The 20,726-nt window shown below is 41.3% G+C and overlaps 1 protein-coding gene across 1 annotated transcript in view; it reads left to right on the top strand.

Moving 5' to 3' along the window:
* Window positions 1–20,726, top strand: part of RHBDL3 (rhomboid like 3) — an 85,007-nt gene that overhangs the window by 52,404 nt on the left and 11,877 nt on the right. The window contains exons 3-5 of the mRNA XM_015826290.1: window positions 2,093–2,241; window positions 9,711–9,823; window positions 17,938–18,038. Of these exons, the coding sequence (XP_015681776.1) occupies window positions 2,093–2,241; window positions 9,711–9,823; window positions 17,938–18,038 (363 nt within the window). The remainder of the gene's footprint in view (window positions 1–2,092; window positions 2,242–9,710; window positions 9,824–17,937; window positions 18,039–20,726) is intronic.

The following is a 20,726-nucleotide window of genomic DNA, read 5'->3' as shown; positions in this document are numbered from 1 at the left end:
GAGAAGTCATGTTAGCAGATTTTGAGGGATAGGCAGTTCTACCTCTCTATTCTTCTACGGTAGTAATCCCAGAATGGCAGTAGACTTCCACATGACTATATGATATTTATATCAAGGACTTCCAGTCCAAGGAGTTTTAAGTTGGGAAACCTGGACAGTAGGATTCACCTGCTGTTGGATAAATTACTGCCTCTGAAGGACCATGACATTTTGGAGAATCAATTCAATGAATGAATGGATGTCAAGTTCAAGATGCGGTCTATTCCTTGCTACTAGGGAAAATGGAAATTACATAGAGCAGGAGTAAACCTTTGGCCTTTTAATTTCTTGTTCGGTCCTCTGCTGTCTCAAATAAAGCTTTATTTAAAGTTCAGCATAATCCTGAAATATATCTTCAGGCATTTCTCAATGGTTCTAATTACTTCACATTGAGCAATTAAACAAAAGCAATGGGATTGCAGTGGAAAGGATGACAATACGTTTTAAAAGGGGGCGAGGGGGCAGATGTTCTAGCGCTATGCTCGTAGGAGGTTTGTATAGCACACCTTTGAGACTTTCATGTATTTGTGCAATGGGTCAATTTAATATACAGGTAGTCCTCGGCTTACAACAGTTCATTTAGTGGCTGTTCAAAGTTATAATAGCACCGAAAAAAGTGACTTATGACCATTTTTTCACACTTATGACCGTTGCAGCATCCCCACGGTCACGTGATTTACATTTGGATGCCTGGCAACTGGTTCATATTTATGACGGACGCAGTGTCCCATGGGGTCATATGATCCCCTTTTGCAACCTTCTGACAAGCAAAGTCAATGGGGAATCCAGGTTCACTTAAGAACTATGTTACTAATTTAACAACTGCAGTGATTCATTTAATAATTGCAGCCAGAAAGGTCGCAAAATGGGGCAAACTCACTTAGCAATATAAATTCTGGGCTCAATTGTGGTCGTAAATAGAGGACTACCTGTATATGCATATATACTTGTGTAGTTTTTACATTTGCATCACACACTGATTTAGTTGACAATACGTTTTGTTTCACAGCCAGATAACATAGGAAATATGTGTTGATCCAGTGGAAATGAAATGTCATTGAATCCTCCTGGAATGGATTTAGCTGAAGAAAATATGTTTCATGGCTTTCTTTGGATCTGCTGGCCTTTCTTGCGTTTGGCAACAGTACGAGAAGAGCTTAAATCCAGACAGATTGTATTTGTGTGGGGTTACTTCAGAGAAGAGAAATTCTGGTCAATTATGTATTTTGCCACTGCAGGGATTTATGTATGCCTGTGTAATCCTCTTTTTACATTGCCTGGATTCATACATTGTCCTAAACTATTATGTAATCTACTTGGCTTTGGCTTAGCCTGATGTGAAAAGCAGCCATAGCAATATAATCAAGGTTTATGGAAGTCACATATTGTAGTTTCTGGAAGTTCCCAGAGGTTGCTATTTCATATTCAACAACAAGGTAAATCAAAATGTTTCGTTATGAGTGCGTTATTTAACATGGTGCTATTTGTGTATTCATTATTCAGGTATTTTGATCGAGCTTGTGCAGACAAAACTTAAATATCTGGTTCTTGAGGAGGAGTTGACAGATAGGTTGGCCTCAAGAGGAGGGATTAATATTAGAAATCTAATACCTCCTCGACATTTAAAGCAAACAAGTAACCAAGAAAGTCCAAACCAACCTCTAGTTAGATGTACTTTTATTGAACTGAGGTGTTTATATTTCCTAAAACACACCAATTTTTTTTCTTAGTGCTGTTCACGCCTTTGGATTCAAGAGGGCAAAGATACCTCAGAATATTTGTGAGACAATCTGCAGCTCCTTAAATTACATGTGCCTTTTCCCAGGATCACAAGGCAGCTCCACAATTCCACAATGTCACAGTGATCACAATGTAGTCACACAATTCCAGGGAAAAGTGCAGCTCTTTAAGGACTTGTTCAAAGGTGTCGTGTGAGCCCCCCCCCCCTCACACTCTGAAGCACCTTTCCTCCCTCCAAGTAAAAGGTCTATTTTTTTTCTCCCAGATATGCAGATGGAATTTGGTTAATTGTGGGCTTTCTCTGCTCTCCTAGGTTGCCTTCTTTCTTTACAATGGAGTGGTCCTGGATAGGTTTGTGCTGCAAGTCACCCATCCCTTCTATCTGAAGAATTCATTATTATATCATCCTCAACTCCGTGCCCAGGCCTGGAGGTACCTCACCTACATCTTCATGCATGCAGGGTGAGTGCTGCGGAAATGTTGATGTCTCCGTTGTTACACGGTATTAAGGGAAGAGGGTACCTTGCAATTGGCATTCGTGGGCTGCCCTCGGGGTCCAGTATCATGGCATAGCCCTGTGGTGGCAAACCTATGGCATGCGTGCCACAAGTGGCCCGCAGAGCCCTCTCTGTGGGCACGTGCACCGTCGCCCCAGTCCTAGGCCTTCAGCTGGGTTTTATAAAACCTTTTCGCTTTAGCCCTCTGCTGCCGGGTACAAAAAAATGGGTTCAATTAATCAATTTCAACTTCTTGCGGGAAAAAAAAGATCTCGCAAAGTTGGAATTGGTTGATTGAACTTTTTAGTCCCACCCAATCTGACGTTACCACTGCAGCCACGCCCACCCAATGGGCCATGCCCACAAAATTGGCCACACCCACAAAATTGGCCACACCCACCCAATGGGCCACACCTGCCCGGCACCCGACGATACATAAGTGGGTTTTGGGTTGCAGTTTGGGCACTCAGTCTCTAAAAGGTTCGCCATCACTGGCATAGCCCAATGTTCCCCACATCTTTAAAATTAGTTTTCCAACTGGGCAGCTACCTGCCATTTTAATTTCCTGTCATAATTCCTATGATTGCAAACTCTGAGTTTATTCCACACAAATTTCTGGATTTTCATAACTGAACCAGATAGGCTGGGTTCCTGTAACATGGTAGGATAAAAAGCAATTGGCTAGTTGTAGTTCAATGTACTGGTAGTCCTTCACTTACAACCATTTGTTTAGTGACTGTTCAAAGATACAACTGAAAAAAAGTGAGTTATGATCGTTTTTCACACTTATGACCATTGCAGCATTTGGACGCTTGGCAAGTGGCTCATATTTATGATGGTTGCCGTATCCCAGGATCATGTGATCACCTTTTACAACCTTCTGACAAGCAAAGTCAGTGCGGAAGCCAGATTCTTTTAACAACTGGGTTATTTAACTTAACACCTGCAGTAATTCACTTGACACATGTGACAAGAAAGGTCATAAAATGAGTCAGGGGTTACCTGTATTTCTTTGCTCTTTCTGTTCCTCATCTGACATCATCTATTTAAGCTGCATCCCGCTGCCTTTTCTGAAATCTCCCTGTGCATGAGGCTTTCCCCCCCTCTTTGTGTACAACTCTATATTTCTTGGTAAGATCTTAAGAACAAATGAGCTTTCCGGAGAAATTAGTGGAATGGTTTGATAATTTCTACATTCTCTTGCATCTCTCTTCTTTGGAGTCGTTGTCTGTACCAAACTTTTTCACACCATCTGTTCCATATTTGTGTAAACAAAGCTATTAGTCCTTTAAACACCTCTTCTCTGCGGTTCAGTGGGCGTTTCATCTGTGTTTGGTGCTTTTCTGTTTCATAATGGTGTATTGTCTGTCTGGCTCAGTTTTTTTTCATGGGGTCCGTTTCTGAATAAAGTTATACTGTCGCCTCCAGATCTACTTGTGGAAGGCTTCTCAGCTGGTGGATCTCATCATCTATCACTCACGTTCGTCAAAATTGTTAGAATCATGTCCATACAATTTTCTTGGCAGTAATACAAATGTAGTTTGCTGTTGCCTTTTTCAATTTGATCCTGGAGTGTCTTCTTCTAGGTACAGATAGTTCTCAACTCACAACTCATTTATTGACCATTTGAAGTTACAACAGCACCGAAAAAAGGGAGTCATGATCATTTTTCATACTTACGACCGTTGCAGCATCTCCATAGTCATATAATCAAAATTCAGACACTTGGCAACTTATTCATATTTAGGACGGTTTCCGTGTCCCGGGGTCACATGATCCCCTTTTGTGACAAGCAAAGTCAATGGGGAAGCCGGATTCTCTTAACAACTGTGTTACTAACTTAACTGGAGCGATTCACTTAACAACTGTGGCAAGAAAGGTCATAAAATGGGGCAAAACTCACTTAACAACTGTCTCGCTCAGCAACAGAAACTTTGGGCTGAATTGTGGTTGTGAGTCGAAGACTGCCTGCAGTTTGCTTCCATCTCCTGAGGCCGCCCTTCCCAAACCTTGTTCTTCGTTATCCAAAACGACTAATCAGAAAGTCCTTTTTACCCAATGTAGATAAAGAACTCTAAGCCAATTTAAATATCTTTGTTTATGTTCGGGTAATGTATTTGCATCTCATTGTCCTAAGAAAAACTACTTCTACTCAATTTTGGATAATTTACCCAGGTTTGGAAAGTGCAACTTTAGGGGACAGTGCTTAGCTGTCTCTCTCCCATTTCAAAATAATAATAATAATAATAATAATAATAATAATAATAATAATAATAATAATAATAATAATAATAATAATAATAATAATAATAATAATAAAGACTGTGGCAAAGGCAAGCAAGGGTAGTACCAATAGTAATGGGCGCCTTGGGTGCAATCCCAAAACAACTGGAGCACCACTTGAACACCATCATCGGCACTGACAAATTCACCATTAGTCAATTGCAAAAGGCGGCCTTACTAGGAACTACTTCCATCCTGCGACGATATCTGTAATATACCATCAAACATCCACATCTGCCTATCCCAAGTCCTTGGTAAGGACTCGATAGGTAGACAAAAATGCCAAATCCAGTCTGAACATCTGGCTGACTGTGCGATGATCAATAATAATAATAATAATAATAATAATAATAATAATAATAATAATAAAAAAGTTGGAAGGGACCTTGGAGGTCATCTAGTCCAACCCCCTGCTCAGGCGGGTAACCCTATACCATTTCAGACAAATGGCCGTCCAGTCTCTTCTTAAAAACTTCCAATGTTGGAGTATCATCAATGGGGATTCCTAGGGAGCAGCTCGTGGATTCACTGAGTTATGTCTGGCAAGAAAACAAAACATTAACACCGTGTCAGCTCTTCCAATAACCTAAGATCCCCGACTATAATGCAACCCTGAAAATATTGGCAGGTTTTACTTGATAGCCACTTCAGAATCAAGTAGGGAGCTTCTCTAACTGGGACCGTCAAATCTAACCGGAACATTTCGATCCTTCTGCCAATAAATAACCTGTCCTATCAGATTTGCAGAAAACATTTAACTTCTACACGCTTTCTGATGAGAGCGTTTTTGTTGCCGTTTAATCTGAGAGGGTATTTCCCACTCTTCTTTCTGATTGCAATAGGAAAAATTACAGGGTAGTCCTCGACTTAGGGCAATTGGACCCAACATTTCTGTTGCTAAGCGAAACACTTAAGTGAATTTTGCCCCATTTTATGATCTTACTTGCCAGAGTTAAGTGAATCACTGCAATAATAATAATAATAATAATAATAATAATAATAATAATAATAATAATAATAATTAATAATAATAATAATAAAAAAGTTGGAAGAGATCTTGGAGGTCATCTAGCCCAACCCCCTGCTCAGGCAGGAAACCCTATACCAGGGGTAGGCATGGCTCAGCATGGAAACCTCTCCCTTTCCCCTCAGCATAGCTGGCTCAGGAATTCTGGGAGTTGAAGTTCACGAGTCATAAAAGAGCCAAGGTTACCTACCCCTGCCCTATACCATTTTGGACAAATGGCTGTCCAGTCTCTTCTTAAAAACTTCCATTGTTGGAGCATTCACAGCTTCTGGAGGCAGGTTGTTCCACTGGCTAATTGTTCTAACTGTCAGGAAGTTTCTCCTTAATTCTAGGTTGCTTCTCTCCTTGATTAGTTTCCATCCGTTGCTTCTTGTCCTGCCTTCAGGCGCTTTGGAGAATGGCTTGACTCCCTCTTCTGAGATATTGGAGTTGAGTTGAGTTAGTCACAGACCTGTTAAGTGAACCTGTCTTCCCCATTGACTTTGTTTGTCAGAAGGTCGCAAAAGGGGATCACATGACTCCAGGACACTGCTATTGTCATAAATATGAACTAGTTGCCAAGTGTCCGAATTTTGATCACACGATCATAGGGATGCTACAATGGTTGTAAGTGTGAAAAATGATCATGTCCCTTTTTTCAGTGCCGTTGTAACTTCAGTCGTTAAATGAACTTTTGTAAGTCGAGAACTACACACACTAAAAGTTTTCATGCACTTATTATACTGTCTTCTTTTTACCCTATCATTTTTTCTGAGCCTCCTGCCCTCCAATTTCTAGCTGGGCACTACAGGAACTTAACCTCAACACAGAGTATCTGAAGAAAATCAGGCACCCTAAATTCTCTGGGATTTCTTTGAATGAAAGGCATTGACTTACTTTAAATACAGCCAGTCACCCTGGAACCTTGAAAGTCATATTGCAGAACATTTTTCTTACTCCCAAAAAGCTAACCCTTTGCCTTGACAAGTATCTTGTTGCCACTAGGCTGCTGTGTGGCTTGAAAAATGTGCTGAATCTTTTAATTATCCTGAGGTTTTTTTTCCCACACCCTTGGCTGGTTTCCAGGGAAATCTCTAGGAAGATCAAGTATCCAAAGTCTGCTGTCTGTACATATTAGAGACTTAACTGGCATTGGATGATTACATTTTTGTGGCAGATTCTAAACCGTTTGGAAGTGCAAGCTTCCCAACCACACACACACATTCTCCACTTGAGAAGCAATGGGTGTTAGGTATAGTTGTTTTTAAGAAAACTCTGTAATATTTAAAATGCTCAGCAATCACTTCCAGCCAAGTTGCCTGCATTAGATTATTTCTCCGGCTGGAAAACAAAATAAATCTCAAAGAAAGTCACATGGTGTTTGTGCTTTTTAATGGTGAGGCCCTTATTCTGCTCCCCTCTTCCACTAAAGGGCAAACTGATACAAAGGTGGTGAAATCTATTGTTACCCTACTTCCTGCTGTGACTTTAAAATGTTAATGCGGATCTCTTAATTTATTATGCTTTGGGGGGGGGAAGCATGACAGCTAGAAGGTACCCTGGGAGAAGGGAGTCATGGGGGGGGGACTGATTGTGCTTACTCAGAGTATCCCCAAATGCAGGGCTTTTTTTGTCATAGAACGCCCAGAACGGAGTTCCGACACCTTTTTTGGATGGAACCTTGTAGGGTAGGCAAGGCGGGTTGTATGACGTGTGTGAGTTCCCGCACCTTTTTTTTTTTTTCAAAAAAAGCACTGCCCAAATGTATGTGCTACTCATGTTCTAGTCCTGATGGGGAAAAGCTTTCTAAAACCCCACAGTTGTAAATTTTAGCTTTCCACTTTAAGGCAGAGTGTTTGTTAATGATCTGCGAGGCCCCACCCATTTGTATTCCTGCCATAACTAATGAATTGCATTGATTCAAGGGCCCCTGTTTGCTCAATCCCAGAGAAGGTGAAGCCTGGATAAATCAATTATATTGTCATCCAAAGAATGACACATTCAGAGCATGTGAAAGCTAATTACGTTTTATGGGCCCTGATTGACTATGGGACTCTGATGTGCTTGGCTGATGCAGGAGCAGTTTAGCTGAATGGAAGCCTCATTTTTAAAGGACCAGCCAAACAGCGGGCCAGCAGAAACATCAGCAGAAATAAATCATGGCACCTCATGAGACGTTATTTAAAAGACAGTTAAATTCATTGTTAACAATAAAACCACAAAGCTTTATTAGTATTAGTATTAGCCTGCATTGAGCTGTGATTCTTTCAGTGTAAGGAAAAGGTAGATTTTTAAAATCTTGTTTTAAACTTTCGCCCTCATTTTCACTCTAAACAACATAGTTTGGTTAAATGTTATGATTGGTGATTATTGTATAAGGATGCACACACAGAGAGTTTGCAATCCACCCTACTTCAACTTAAACAATTATGATAATCAGCAGGATTTTTTTAAAAAACAAAACAAAAACAAAAACCCACTCTACAAGAAAATCTGGGCCTAACATCAAATGGTAAATCTTGAACAACTGAACTGTTCAGTATTCTTGGATACATACCATCTGGCTCAGGAGATTGGCAATTTTTTAATTAGTTCATTTATCGCCTTTATTTGTGTTATTCGAGCAGAATGGTTGATGCATCCAACTTGGGGGGGGAGAGGGATAAAGTCTGGATGTAAAGAATTAAATCTTTTTGCAGTATCCATCTCTTCTTTTAATGTTCTTGTTAAATAATGAAGTAGCTGTTTCATTTTGCACTAGTTGCTTAAAATCCTGTGCACTTTACTGACCACATTATACACTACACAGTGTTCAAATCTTGTGGGGTTTTTACTGTCCATCCTTTTTAGAAAAAAAATTACAGCTGTCCATGTGCAAAATCTCTTAACAGAGAGTCTTAAGTGTTGACATTGATTGTTCAAGATGCTTAAAAAAACAAAAGCAAATCCTTCTTTGACATATACATTTCTCCGATACAGAGTTTTAAAATACAGTCTCCAATGTGAGCTTTATTTAAAATGTAACTACTTTTTTTTGTATACAACTTTTAGTAACATAGTTAGTATATCTGACTTTTCACACAGGGAGATCATTTTTTTTATGAAAAAATGATACATGATGATTGAGTGATTTTAGCATTCAATCCACCTCAGTACAGAAAAAAGATCTTTTCTGAATGCTTTTGTAACTTTATTGCTCTTTTTTTTAGTCATATTTATAGCCATGACTTTTAATTTTTGTTCTTCAGGCCAGAGATTTGTTGCTTATTTCTGCATCCTTCTTTAAAAACGTCTGGCAATCACTATGTGGTGCTCCACAGTCTCCGATATGCAGCTTCTAAATTTCCTCTGGAGTGGCTGGGTTCAAAATATTTTGCCAGTTTTTTAGGAAAGGAATTAAGAGGCAAAATGGTTCCCGTTTCATCTTTGAAAAATGTCCAGTGCTTCCCAAAGGATTTTTTTCCCATCTGAAGGCATTAAACCTTCTTAAACTGCCCAACCTTCTCAAACAGGATTGTCCATACAGAAATAGTGTCAATGCCATTGGAGATACCCACTGGAGCACTACAGGCCGGGTCATTCATTCATTCATTCATTTGTTTGCTTGTTTGTTATTTTCACATCTTTGGTGTGAAAGATTTCTGCCTTCTGTGAGATAGATGGGAGTCGTACCTTGCATTGCCAGAAATGATCCACTTCATTCCAGTTCAGATTTGTACCAGTCCATGGTCCTGATTACCATGCCTGACCGATTAATTAGCTAGTTAATTGTGATTAGCATATAATAATTATGGTTAATTGAGTTTGGCAGTTAAATGTTTAGTCTTAATCAGTAGTGTTCAAAGACAGAATTCTTGAACCATAATTATTACATTATTTTTAAATGAAGGAGCATGTCTGTTTGAATGCTCTTTGGAAGACCCTTAGGCGGTCTACTGCGTTTAAATTGTCTTTTAAACTAAATAATATTTTATCAAGAGGGTTATACACAGGCTTTCATAATGTTTTTACAAAACATCACTCTGGGAATAATAATAATAATAGTAGTGGTAGTAGTAGTAGTAGTAGTAGTAGTAGTAGTAGTAGTAGTAATAATAATAATAATAATCTAAAGTTAATAAAAACAAACAGTGCTGTTTCCTCAGGATAGAACACCTTGGACTCAATGTTGTCCTTCAGCTTCTCGTTGGAGTTCCTCTTGAAATGGTTCATGGTGCGACCAGGATCGGATTTGTCTACTTTGCTGGAGTGGTAGCAGGTAAGTGCTGTAACCGATATCGCCACCCTTACTCTGGAGCCCGCGAGAAAGTTTAAAAGCTGCCCATCGTTTGTCACCATATCTTTCGGAAAGGCATTTGTCCTCCCTCCTAGTCAACACCAGCATCTCTCAAGCAAGGCTGTATTTCTGGAATTCTTGAACATTTGCCATCGTGAGATTGTCCTTATCAATGAAGCTGGGAGTGTTATTTAAAAAACAATATTTCGTTCATTGACCAGGTCTAGAAATTATCCAATCTTTTCCTCCTGACTCTATGAAAGCTGTGGTGGGATTCAGCCAGTTCCCACCACTTTAGGCCCAGAACGGACTTCCGGAAGTGGCATCCAGACAGAGAACCGGTTGCTCACATATTTGAATCCCACCACTGGCTTGGGCTATCGTGTTTCGGTCCTTATAGTCTTCTTCTAGGAGCTTACCTGCTAGAACCAGAATGTCCTTTCCAGTCTTAATGCTACTTGACCAGAAAAGTGCTTTTCACTATTCTTTAAATCAGACACAGGAAATATCTAATTGGTGGGGCCTTCTGGGTGGCCTGCTGAAGCCCAGGGGGAAGTCTGCCACACAGGTATGCTTTTCAAGGTTTCCTTTCCCAGACAGACCTACGGTAGCCCAGATCGCTCCAGACTCTCATCCAGCCCGGTGGGATCCGTGAGGTGTCCCTGAAGGAAAACCTCACCCCAGCTAGATAGATGTTCCTTACCCTCGCTTAGGGTTCATTTCCAAAGGCATCCGTGATTGGGGAATTATGCATAGGAGGTCTAGGAAAGCCAATTTATCAGAGCTGAGTTCTTTTCAGCGGAAGCTCAAGAAAAGCACAGCGGGGCCCAACGTTTCTGCTGCCGAGTGAGGCATTTGTTAAGTGAGTTTTGCCCTGTTTTATGACCTTCCTTGCCACAGTTGTTAAGTGAATCACTGTAGTTGTTAAGTTAGTGACACGGTTGATAAGTGAATCTGGCTCCCCCATTGCCTTTGCTTGTCAGAAGGGCATGACAGGTGGTCACATGACGCCCAGGGACGCCGCAACCGTCATAAATACAAGCCAGTTGCCAAGAGTCCAAATTTTGATCATCTGACCATGGGCATGCTGAAATGGTCGTAAGTGTGAGAAAAATGGTCCTAAGTCGCTTTTTTCAGTGCCGTCGTAACTTTGAACAGTCACTCAATGAACGGTTGTTAGTCGAGGACGACCTGTGCTCCCTTGTCCTTCTCCAAGCTTTTTGTTATGTTCCAAACATGGTATTATGGCTCCCTTGTTTCTCTGAGAGGCCAATAGAATTGTCTACCTCCTGCAGAAGAATCTGTTGTTCTTTACCTTGCACTGCTAGGGCTGCCAACACAACTCTCATTTCAGGAAGGGTAGGCCTTGATCTACGACCATAATCCAGTTCACAGTTACAGCCATAAGTTGTGGCAGTCATTAAGCAGTTCATCATGTAACCCCTCCCAGTTTTACATCCTTTTTTGTGTGGTTTAGTGAACCCATTTCTTGCCATGGGACATTTTTTGCTGGAAACCAGAAGCAAATGCTGGCTTCAGGCAAGACATCTTAAATCCAATGAGCATAGGATGCTGCAAACAGCCATAAATGCGGACCGGTTGCTGAGTACCCAAAATGTGGTCACGGGGAGGGGAGGTGGGGGAGCAACCTTTGGAACTTCTAATCCTGGCCATAAGTACATTTGTTTTGGATCCTTTGTAACTGAGGACTACCTGGGGGGGGGGGTTGGTTGGCTTTTCAGGTAGAACAAAAAGGCAACTTGCCGATAACTCGGGAATCTCTCATTCACTCTCAGCTCAAACCACCTCACAGGGTTATTGTTGTTGTTGTGGGAAAAAGAGGAGGAGCAAGGAGCGTTATGTATGTTCACCACCTTATTTATAAAAAGAATAATGGCAGGAGGATGCAAATAAATAAATCCCCTCCCTGCTGGCTTTCAGGAAGTCACTCCCCCAACTTTCTGGTGTTTTAAAGGGCCTTCAGCAAGCAGGATTGAGGTCCCCTTTAGTACCTCTTCTTTGTTCCCATTTGGGTTTGTTGTGTCTGCCATTTTTGCTCTTTTTTGCTTTGTATTCTTTTCTTGTTTTAAATGTTTTTAACTTTTTGAATACTGCCCAGCGTCACTGGGAGTCAGGCAGCATATACATTTAATAAATTATTAGATACAACATAAAATAATAATAATAACAATAACAACAAAACAACAATAACAACAACAATGTTATTGTGATGATGATGATGATGATGATGATGATGATGATGATGATGATGATGATGATGATGATGATTAGGAGACTGGAGGCTAAAACATATAAGAAACGGTTGCTGGAATTGGGTATGTCTAGTTTAACGAAGAAAAGGACGAGGGGGGACATGATAGCAGTGTTCCAATATCTCAGGGGCTGCCACGAAGAAGAGGGAGTCAAGCTTTTTTCCAAAGCGCCTGAAGGCAGGACAAGAAGCAACGGGTGGAAACTAAGCAAGGAGAGAAGCAACCTAGAACTAAGGAGAAACTTCCTGACTGTTAGAACAATTAACCAGTGGAACAACCTGCCTCCAGAAGTGGTGAATGCTCCAACACTGGAAGTTTTTAAGAAGAAACTGGACAGCCATTTGTCTGAAATGATATAGGGTTTCCTGCCTGAGCAGGGGGTTGGACTCGATGACCTCCAAGGTCCCTTCCAACTTTATTATTATTATTATTATTATGGATCATCGCACAGTCAGCCAGATGTTCAGACTGTATTTGGCATTTTGTCTACCTATCGAGTCCTTACCCAGGACCTGGGATAGGCAGATGTGGATGTTTGATGGTATTACAGATATCGTCGCAGGATGGAAGCAGTTCCTAGTAAGGCCGCCTTTTGCAATTGACTAATAGCGAATTTGTCAATGCCAATGGTGTTCAAGTGGTGCTCCAGTTGTTTTGGGATTGTACCCAAGGCGCCTATTACTATTGGTACTACCCTTGCTTGCTTTTGCCACAGTCTTTCTATTTCTATTTGTAGGTCTCTGTATTTTGTTATCTTCTCCAGTTCTTTCTCGTCTGTTCTGCTATCTCCAGGCACTGCCACGTCCACTATCCAGACTTTTTTGTCTTTCTTATTGACAATTGTTAAGTCTGGGGTGTTATGTTGCAGGTGCTTGTCTGTTACTACTACTACTACTACTACTACTACTATTATTATTATTATTATTATTATTATTATTATTATTATTATTATTATTATTATTATTATTATTATTATTATTATTTCCTAAGAGTCTGTCAATAACAACCCCTTCTCTTTGCTGTTGTTTTTATTATTCTCTCCTAATTTAATTCACATTTGAGATTTGGACTGTATGTTATTTTAGTTCTGTGGCTGCTTTTTTTGTTTTTGTTTTAACTGTGGCCCTGTAATCTCTGAGAGGTATAAGATGGCTGAGAATAAGGAAACAAACAAACAAACAGGTCAGCCAGCCTTTCACATCTGAGTTAACCTGCTTGAAAAGAGGCTGGAGTTTAGAGGGGGAAACTGGCGAAGAAGCCAAAAGATGGGTTTTTTTAGGCAGAAGAGTAGTCTTTGTGGGAGATACAAAAGTTTTTGAAGTAACACGGTGCCTTGCTAGGACAGCCATTGGGCCTGGTGGGGTAGTTTTAGTTGTCTGTGTGGAACCGAGTCAGTTTAGGAAAATCATGGAGGTGAGAGGGGGGTCACGGAGCTTGCGGAAGTTGTGAGGTGAGGGTGAGGGATTGATCAGGCTGAACGGGTGCTGCGAGCAGTGACTCCATTTGGATGGCTGATCCTAAGAAGATAAGAAGGATGGATAGTGCTGGAGAAGGATGGCGGAGAAGAGGATTGGGTAGCTGAGAAAGACCACTGACGTGACGGGAGCCAGTGGCTGATGTTGGGTGATTCATGATTGTAGAGTTGCTGGAGCAATAGGCTGGGAAGAGATGTGGAAATTGTCAGCTGGAAATTGCCAAGTCCAGGGATAGGCAACCTTGGCTCTTTTATGACTCGTGGACTTCAACTCCCTGCTGGCTCTTTTATGACTCGTGGACTTCAACTCCCTGCTGGCTCAGGAATTCTGGGAGTTGAAGTCCACGAGTCATAAAAGAGCCAAGGTTGCCTACCCCTGGCCAAGTCTATGGAGAAGGGAGCTTCCAGGACCTCTGGCTCCTGCTGGGTTCACAGGTAAAAGTCATGGCTGGAGGGCATTTACCAGGTTCACTCTGTGGCCCTACTTAGCACAGGAAGCCCTGGCAATGGTGACTCAGGCCACTATTACTAACCCTGATTACTTCCAGGAGCTTCACACTGAGCTGCCTTTGAAGGATACTCAGATATTGCAATTGGCAGAAAAGGCAGCAGAACTCCTGTGGTGGTTAGTGATAGCACCAGCCTGGAAACAGCTACATCGATTTCCAGTAGGTTTTTGACTATAGCTTGAAGAGCTGGTTTTAACTCCCGTGTGATTTTTAAAAAGTTCTCTAGAGGCCAATTCTCTTTAGCTAAGCAATATCCAGCTTAATTATAATGGAGCCACTACAGGTAGTCCTCAACTTACAACAGTTCATTTAGTGACCGTTCAAAGTTACAGTGGCACTGGAAAAAAAGTGACTTACGACCGTTTTTCACACTTACAGCCATTGCAGCATCCTCGTGGTCACGCGATAAAAATTCAGACGCCTGGCAACTGACTCATGATTATGACGGTTGCAGTGGCCCAGGGTCATGGGACCTTCTCACAAGCAAAGTCAATGGGGAAACCACATTCACTTAAGAACTGAGTTACTAGCTTAACAGTGATACACTTAACAACTAGGGCAAGAAAAGTCATAAAATGGGGCAAAACTCACTTAACAAATGTTTCACTTAGCAACAGAAATTTTGGGCTCAGTTATGGTCGTACATTGAGGACTACCTGTGCTATTGTCTCCAGAGACTGTTCTTTGGACCAGAAACATAGAAAGATGGAAGTGGAGAGTCAGAAGAAATAAATTTTCTTGTACCTTCCTCTATCCTTTATCTTTATCTTGCATAAAGCTTATTTTTCTGGGTATGAATTTGTTGTTGTGCCAGCTTTGGCTTTGTATGCCATCTCTCCATTATTTTATTTCCAAACATGCATTAGACAGACAGCTCTGTAAACCATGTTCCATCCAGGGGCCCTGTTACCACATGTTACATCACAATCAGTGTACTTTTCATTTGATTTCTAAAGCTGTTAACAAGCACATGGCTATCCTGGCAATAAATACAGCAAAGACAGTCTTGTTGCAATTAACTTCAGCGAGCAATAATTCTCCCCTGAAGTGATTTTTGCAGTGTAATTTACCAGTTGGTTGCCCATAAACTGTTGGCTGGTTACAACCTGGAAATTTTTATTCACTTAATCAGAACAACCAAGCAGAAAAAGAGAACTGGAGTCTCGCGGTTTATTATCGTGGCGTTTTCTTTGGCTTCTGAGCTGGGCACCACTCGTTTCCCTCACAATACTGCACATGATTGAAATGTCTTTTGTGCAAGCAAGTTTAAAAAAAACATAGTAAACACACCAACGGTCACATTAGCTCATGATTTGTTTTAATGCTGCTTTATTGAATAGGCTACAATGGCCTGATGCACCCAGAATGCTAAGCCAATTATGTTTTATAAACCCCAATAGTTGGGTTCCTGTCTAGGATGTTGCAAAAGGGATGTGCTGTATGCAGGGCCCAAATTACTGTTGTGCGCCTAATAGAGTCGTCTCTTATCATAGTTAGTAAAAATCAATGGTGCAGTTTCCCACCAGTCTGAGGCAAGACACATCTATACACTAATGAACATTTAAGAAAAGAACAGAAGCTAGAACTTGCCCCCTTCCAATTTAGCTTCCATGATATTATGTGTCATCACAGCTCCACCTAGCTTGCGTTATCGCCCATCCCACTGTGACCCTCATTCTCCTGAAATATTTTAAGTTTAGCTATGAAATGTTTATGACTGGTGAGGGCCAAGCATCAACTCATGACCTGTTTGTGGCCTCTTACTGCTTATTGGGGCCTCTGAACAGCTGCTGGGAGAGAGAATATATTGGACCAAGCAGGGCATCGTTTTGATTCGTCAGGTTTGAAGAATCGTCCGGCGGTGAACACGTGAACTCAAAGGTTTAATTTCAGCTGCTTGACACCATTTCTCTCTTTTGCAAAAGGAGCCGATGCAAGTGGTTTACAAGACATAGAAACCATAAACCATATTCAAAGCAATTGTACAAGGTCAGGCTCAAAGCAACAATACAGATAGTCCTCAACTTACAACAGTTCATTTAGTGACTGAAGTTAAAACGGGGCTGAAAAAAGTGACTTATGACCGTTTTTCACGCTTAGGACCTCTGCAGCATCGCCATGGTCACATGATCAAAATTCAGACGCTTGGGTAACTGACTCATATTTATGACGCTTGCAGCGTCCCGGGGTCATGTGACCATCTTTAGCGATCTTCTGACAAGCCAAGTCAATGGGAAAGCCAGCTTCACTTAACAACCGTGTTACTAATTTAACAACTGCAGCGATTCACTTCACAACTGTGGCAATAAATTCATAAAATGGGGCAAAATTCACTTAACAACTGTCTCGCTTAGCAACAGAAATGTTGGGCTCCATTGTGGTCATAAGACGAGGACTACCTGTACTGTAGAGATCAGAAAGGCAATCAAGGAATAAGAGTTAAGCCATGGCCAAGTCAAAGGCCTATTGGGAAAAGAAAATGCCTTTGCTTGCTAGTGGAATGCACTCTTCCAAAACAGGATGGTAACCTAAATTCTTGAAGCACTATGAAAGAATCTGTAATTATATTTAATACATCTGGCAAGCAGACTTTCATTTAAACTCAACAACAACTCCCCTCAGGATGTAAGACTGAAACACCCTAATTTTGGACCCATTAAATGCTTTATGCATTTTTAATGTTTTACTTTAAAAAGTACATTTTACAGATGCCTAGGACATATCCCACAAAATCCTATAATGGATTCTGCTAGCTGAAAAGGAAGCTGACCTAATCTTTTTCAAAAGCGATCACTAAAACAATTGTTGCTTCTATGGTGAAAAATATGTACGATCCCCCCTACTTATTGAGGACGCGTTGATCTTCCTCTGTAAAAAACTGAATAACGGACAACTTATCGGACAGTAAAATGATATTAGCCCTTTTGTCACAGCAGATGGCAGTAGTTACCCAATCTTGGCTGATCTCAAAAAAGTTAAAAGAGGATTGGATCTGGTCAGATATAACAGAGGCCCCCAACCTTTTGGGCACCAGGGACCAGTTCCGTGGAGAGAGGTTTTTCCATGGACCGGAGGGGGTGTGGTTTCATGTACTGCCTGCATCCTGCGGATGGGGCTTTGCTTGTTTGTGCGGACTGGTTTCTGGCATGCCGTGGCCCAGTGCCGGTCCATGGACCGGGGGTTGGGGACCCCTGGGATATAAGACCAAGAAGAAGTCCTAAGGTTTTTAACCTGATTTGGGTTATTGAAAAAAAAAATCTTGGTAGAAGATAACTGCAAGCTGTTTCTGTTTCACTGTGAAATGTCCATAATGATTGGGGGTTGGACTCTCGGAATCCTTAAATGCCTTTTTCTAGAAAGTATAGACAGTCCTCAACTTACAACAATTCATTTAATAACTGTTCAAAGTTGCAACAACACTAAAAAAATAATTTACAGCTTTTCACACTTATGACCACTGCAGCATCCCCATGGTCACGTGTTCAAAATTCAAAGCTTGGCAACTGTCTCATATTTAGGACGGCTGCAGTGTCCTGGGGTCATGTGATCCCCTTTTGCGACCTTCTGACAAGCAAAGTCAATGGGGAAGCCAGATTCACTTAACAATCAGGTTACTAACTGAACTGTAGTGATTCACCTAACAGTTGTGGCAAGTAAGATGAAAATGGAGCAAAACTAACTTAACTAACTTGTCTCGCTTAGCAACAGAAATTTTGTTCAATTTGGCTCAGTTGTGACCGTAAGTTGAAAACTACCTGTATTCATAGAAAAAGGTAGGGGGTGTTTTATTGGGCAGTCATTTGTACTTACCTTTTTTTTTTTTTTTTGTATTTCTCCAAGGTTCCTTGGCAGTGTCCATCGCTGATATGACTGCACCGGTTGTGGGTTCATCTGGAGGGGTGTATGCTCTTATTTCTGCTCATTTGGCCAATATAGTGATGGTAAGCCCTGGATTAAGTAGAACACAGATTGCCTTTGAGACCAGAATGTGCTGTTTATCGTGTATGGATTCATTTATGTGACAGCTGAACTGTTGTTTTCAGTCCAGCCTGAACAAATAACAGCAACATTTGGTTGTTGTGATTATTGGGTTGGTTTTTTTTTTTAGGCTTATGTTGGTTATCAGCAAGTAAACAAGTATCTCACATATTTCCATTTAAAATAACAAGCAGATCTGATTTTATGTGTTTTATGAGCACGGGGGGGAGGGGGCGTTAGTTCTCATACAGTCAATAAAAAAATAAGACAGTAATAACTCTGACCGTTGCCAGAGCAAGGGACAGATGGAAACCATTTCCTCTCTGCAAAAGAAGGAACCGGGTATTGAATATTGTTTTCATATATACTGCTCACAAAAATAAAGGGAACACAAACCTAAGACATCCTACACTGCTGTGTTCCCTTTATTATTTTGAGCAGTATATAAGACTTGCAAATGCATAGCATATAGCCCGTTCATAGTAAACCAAGAGAAGTCAACCAATTTGGGTCTATTGTATGGATGAAAAGCTATGAATTATGGGGTTTTTTTGTTTAAAACCTTCGGAGGAGGCCAGGTTAGGAAAGGCTAGTCCAGGGGTAGGCAACCTGGGCTCTTTTATGACTCATGGACTTCAACTCCCAGAATTCCTGAGGCAGCCATGCTGAGGGGAAAGGGAGAGGTTTCAAAGCTGAGCCATGCTGGCCCAGGAATTCTGGGAGTTGAAGTCCATGAGTCATAAAAGAGCCAAGGTTGCCTACCCCTGGGCTAGTCTATGGCTAGTCTACAATATAGCCAAAGGAAGACTACTATTAGATTTCCAGGCACCAATAAATGTGCTTTGTACTTTGTATTTCATTGCAAACAAAATTGTCATTGTCTCCAGCTCTGCCAATTAAAAATATAAATAATTCTAGCTTAATGTCAGTGAGGGGGATTCTTGGATGATGAAAAAAGATGCACTTGGCACCGTAAGCACATTCATAACAGTAGTTGTTACATTTTGCTTTGCTTTTCCTCCCGAGAGGCTGAGTCCATCAAACCTTTTTACTTTCCCTGGAACTCCTTGGATAACTGCAAATAATAAAAATGTCTATGCCTCTAGAATGAAATATTCCTGGAAACAAATAAAAGTGAGAAGAAAAATAAAGCAGTTCACCCTGTGGGAAATAACAGACAAACAAACCAACTAAAAATGCAGGATTTAGCAGTAGCTTCCACCACTTTCCAAGTGCATTATTATCTCTGTGGAGAAATGAACCAAAGAACGCTTCTAAATATGACCTTTATCCCCAAAACTGGATTGATTTGTAGCATCTTTACTAGTGTTTATCTAAAATGTTTGTACTGCATCTCCCCAGATTTCTATCTGCCATAAAAAGGCACAAGGCCGAGTGAGGGTCATAGATCATAGACAAAGGGCAATTATGTACAACTCAAAAATGCTTACAAATGGTTTGGTTCCCGTATTGAAATATTAGTTTGAAGGCCCTTTTGTACCTCTCTGGTTGCCTTTGTGAATTGTCAGATTCATTTCCAGGGCACAACCGTACTGCATCAGTAACCACAGTTGCTGATGGTATAGGGTAGTCCTCAACTTACGGCCGCAATTGAGCCCAAAATTTCTGTTACTAAATGAGACATTTGTGAAGTGAATTTTGCCCCGTTACACAGCCTTCCTTGCCACAGTTGCTAAATGAATGACTGCGGTTGTTAAGTGAGTGACACAGTTGTTAACTGAATCTGGCTTCCCCCATTGACTTGGCTTGTCAGAAGGTTACAAAAGGGGATCAGATGACCCCGGGACACTGCAACCGTCGTAAATACAAGTCAGTTGTCAAGCATCTGAATTTTGATCACATGACCACGGGGATGCTGCAATGGTCGTAAGTGTGAAAAACTATCATAATGTTCTGTCCCAGCCTACATGAGTCCTTGTTAAGCTCACAAGGAGAAACTCCTCTTCCAACAGGCAGGCTGGAACCGCAGAAAAAAAACCAATCCCCTTTTATTATTCACAGTCCTGAGTCAATGTCCAAGGCAAACAAACACAGTTCACAGAAACTCGATCCTCAACACGAACGGTTGCCTTCGGCAACCAGCACCTCCCACACCTTCCCTTTTATTATGCAGTCAAGGCGTGGCTTCCTAATGCCTTCTCCTTTGCCTTTGGAGCCGCCCCATTGCATTCCTCTGTCCTACTCTCTTTTCTTGCTGGCGTTTATGTGCATCCGGGATATCTCCCAGCTGTGGTTCATCACTGTCCAACTCAGCCTCCCAGCACAGCTGTGTCTCAGCCTGAGCGTGAGCCAGGCTCCTTGTCAGACTGTAAGTCTTGGAGCTCCTCAGAGCCTTCCTCTGACTCTGATGTCACTCCAGTCCCCTCCTCCTCTGATTCCCCAGACTCAGCTGCCGGGTCCACTGGCTGGTGAGGAACCACACCACGTAAGTCATTTTTTTTAGTGTTGTTGTAAGTGTGAAAAAACAGTCATAAGACACTTTTTTTAGCGCCGTTGTAACTTCGAACGATCACTAAGTGAACTGTTGTACAGTAAGTTGAGGACGACCCGTAGTTTTCTCCATTCTGTACAATATTATGCATGATGCCAGTTCAAAACCTGTTTGCATCTTAAAGGTGTAACTCCTGGGC

Source organism: Protobothrops mucrosquamatus, unplaced genomic scaffold, assembly GCF_001527695.2.
Source record: "Protobothrops mucrosquamatus isolate PMUCROS unplaced genomic scaffold, P.Mucros_1.0 scaffold3039, whole genome shotgun sequence".
In the NCBI taxonomy this organism is placed as follows: domain Eukaryota; kingdom Metazoa; phylum Chordata; class Lepidosauria; order Squamata; family Viperidae; genus Protobothrops; species Protobothrops mucrosquamatus.
Note: the sequence above shows the minus strand (reverse complement) of the source record. Positions and strands in the feature narration are given on the sequence as shown.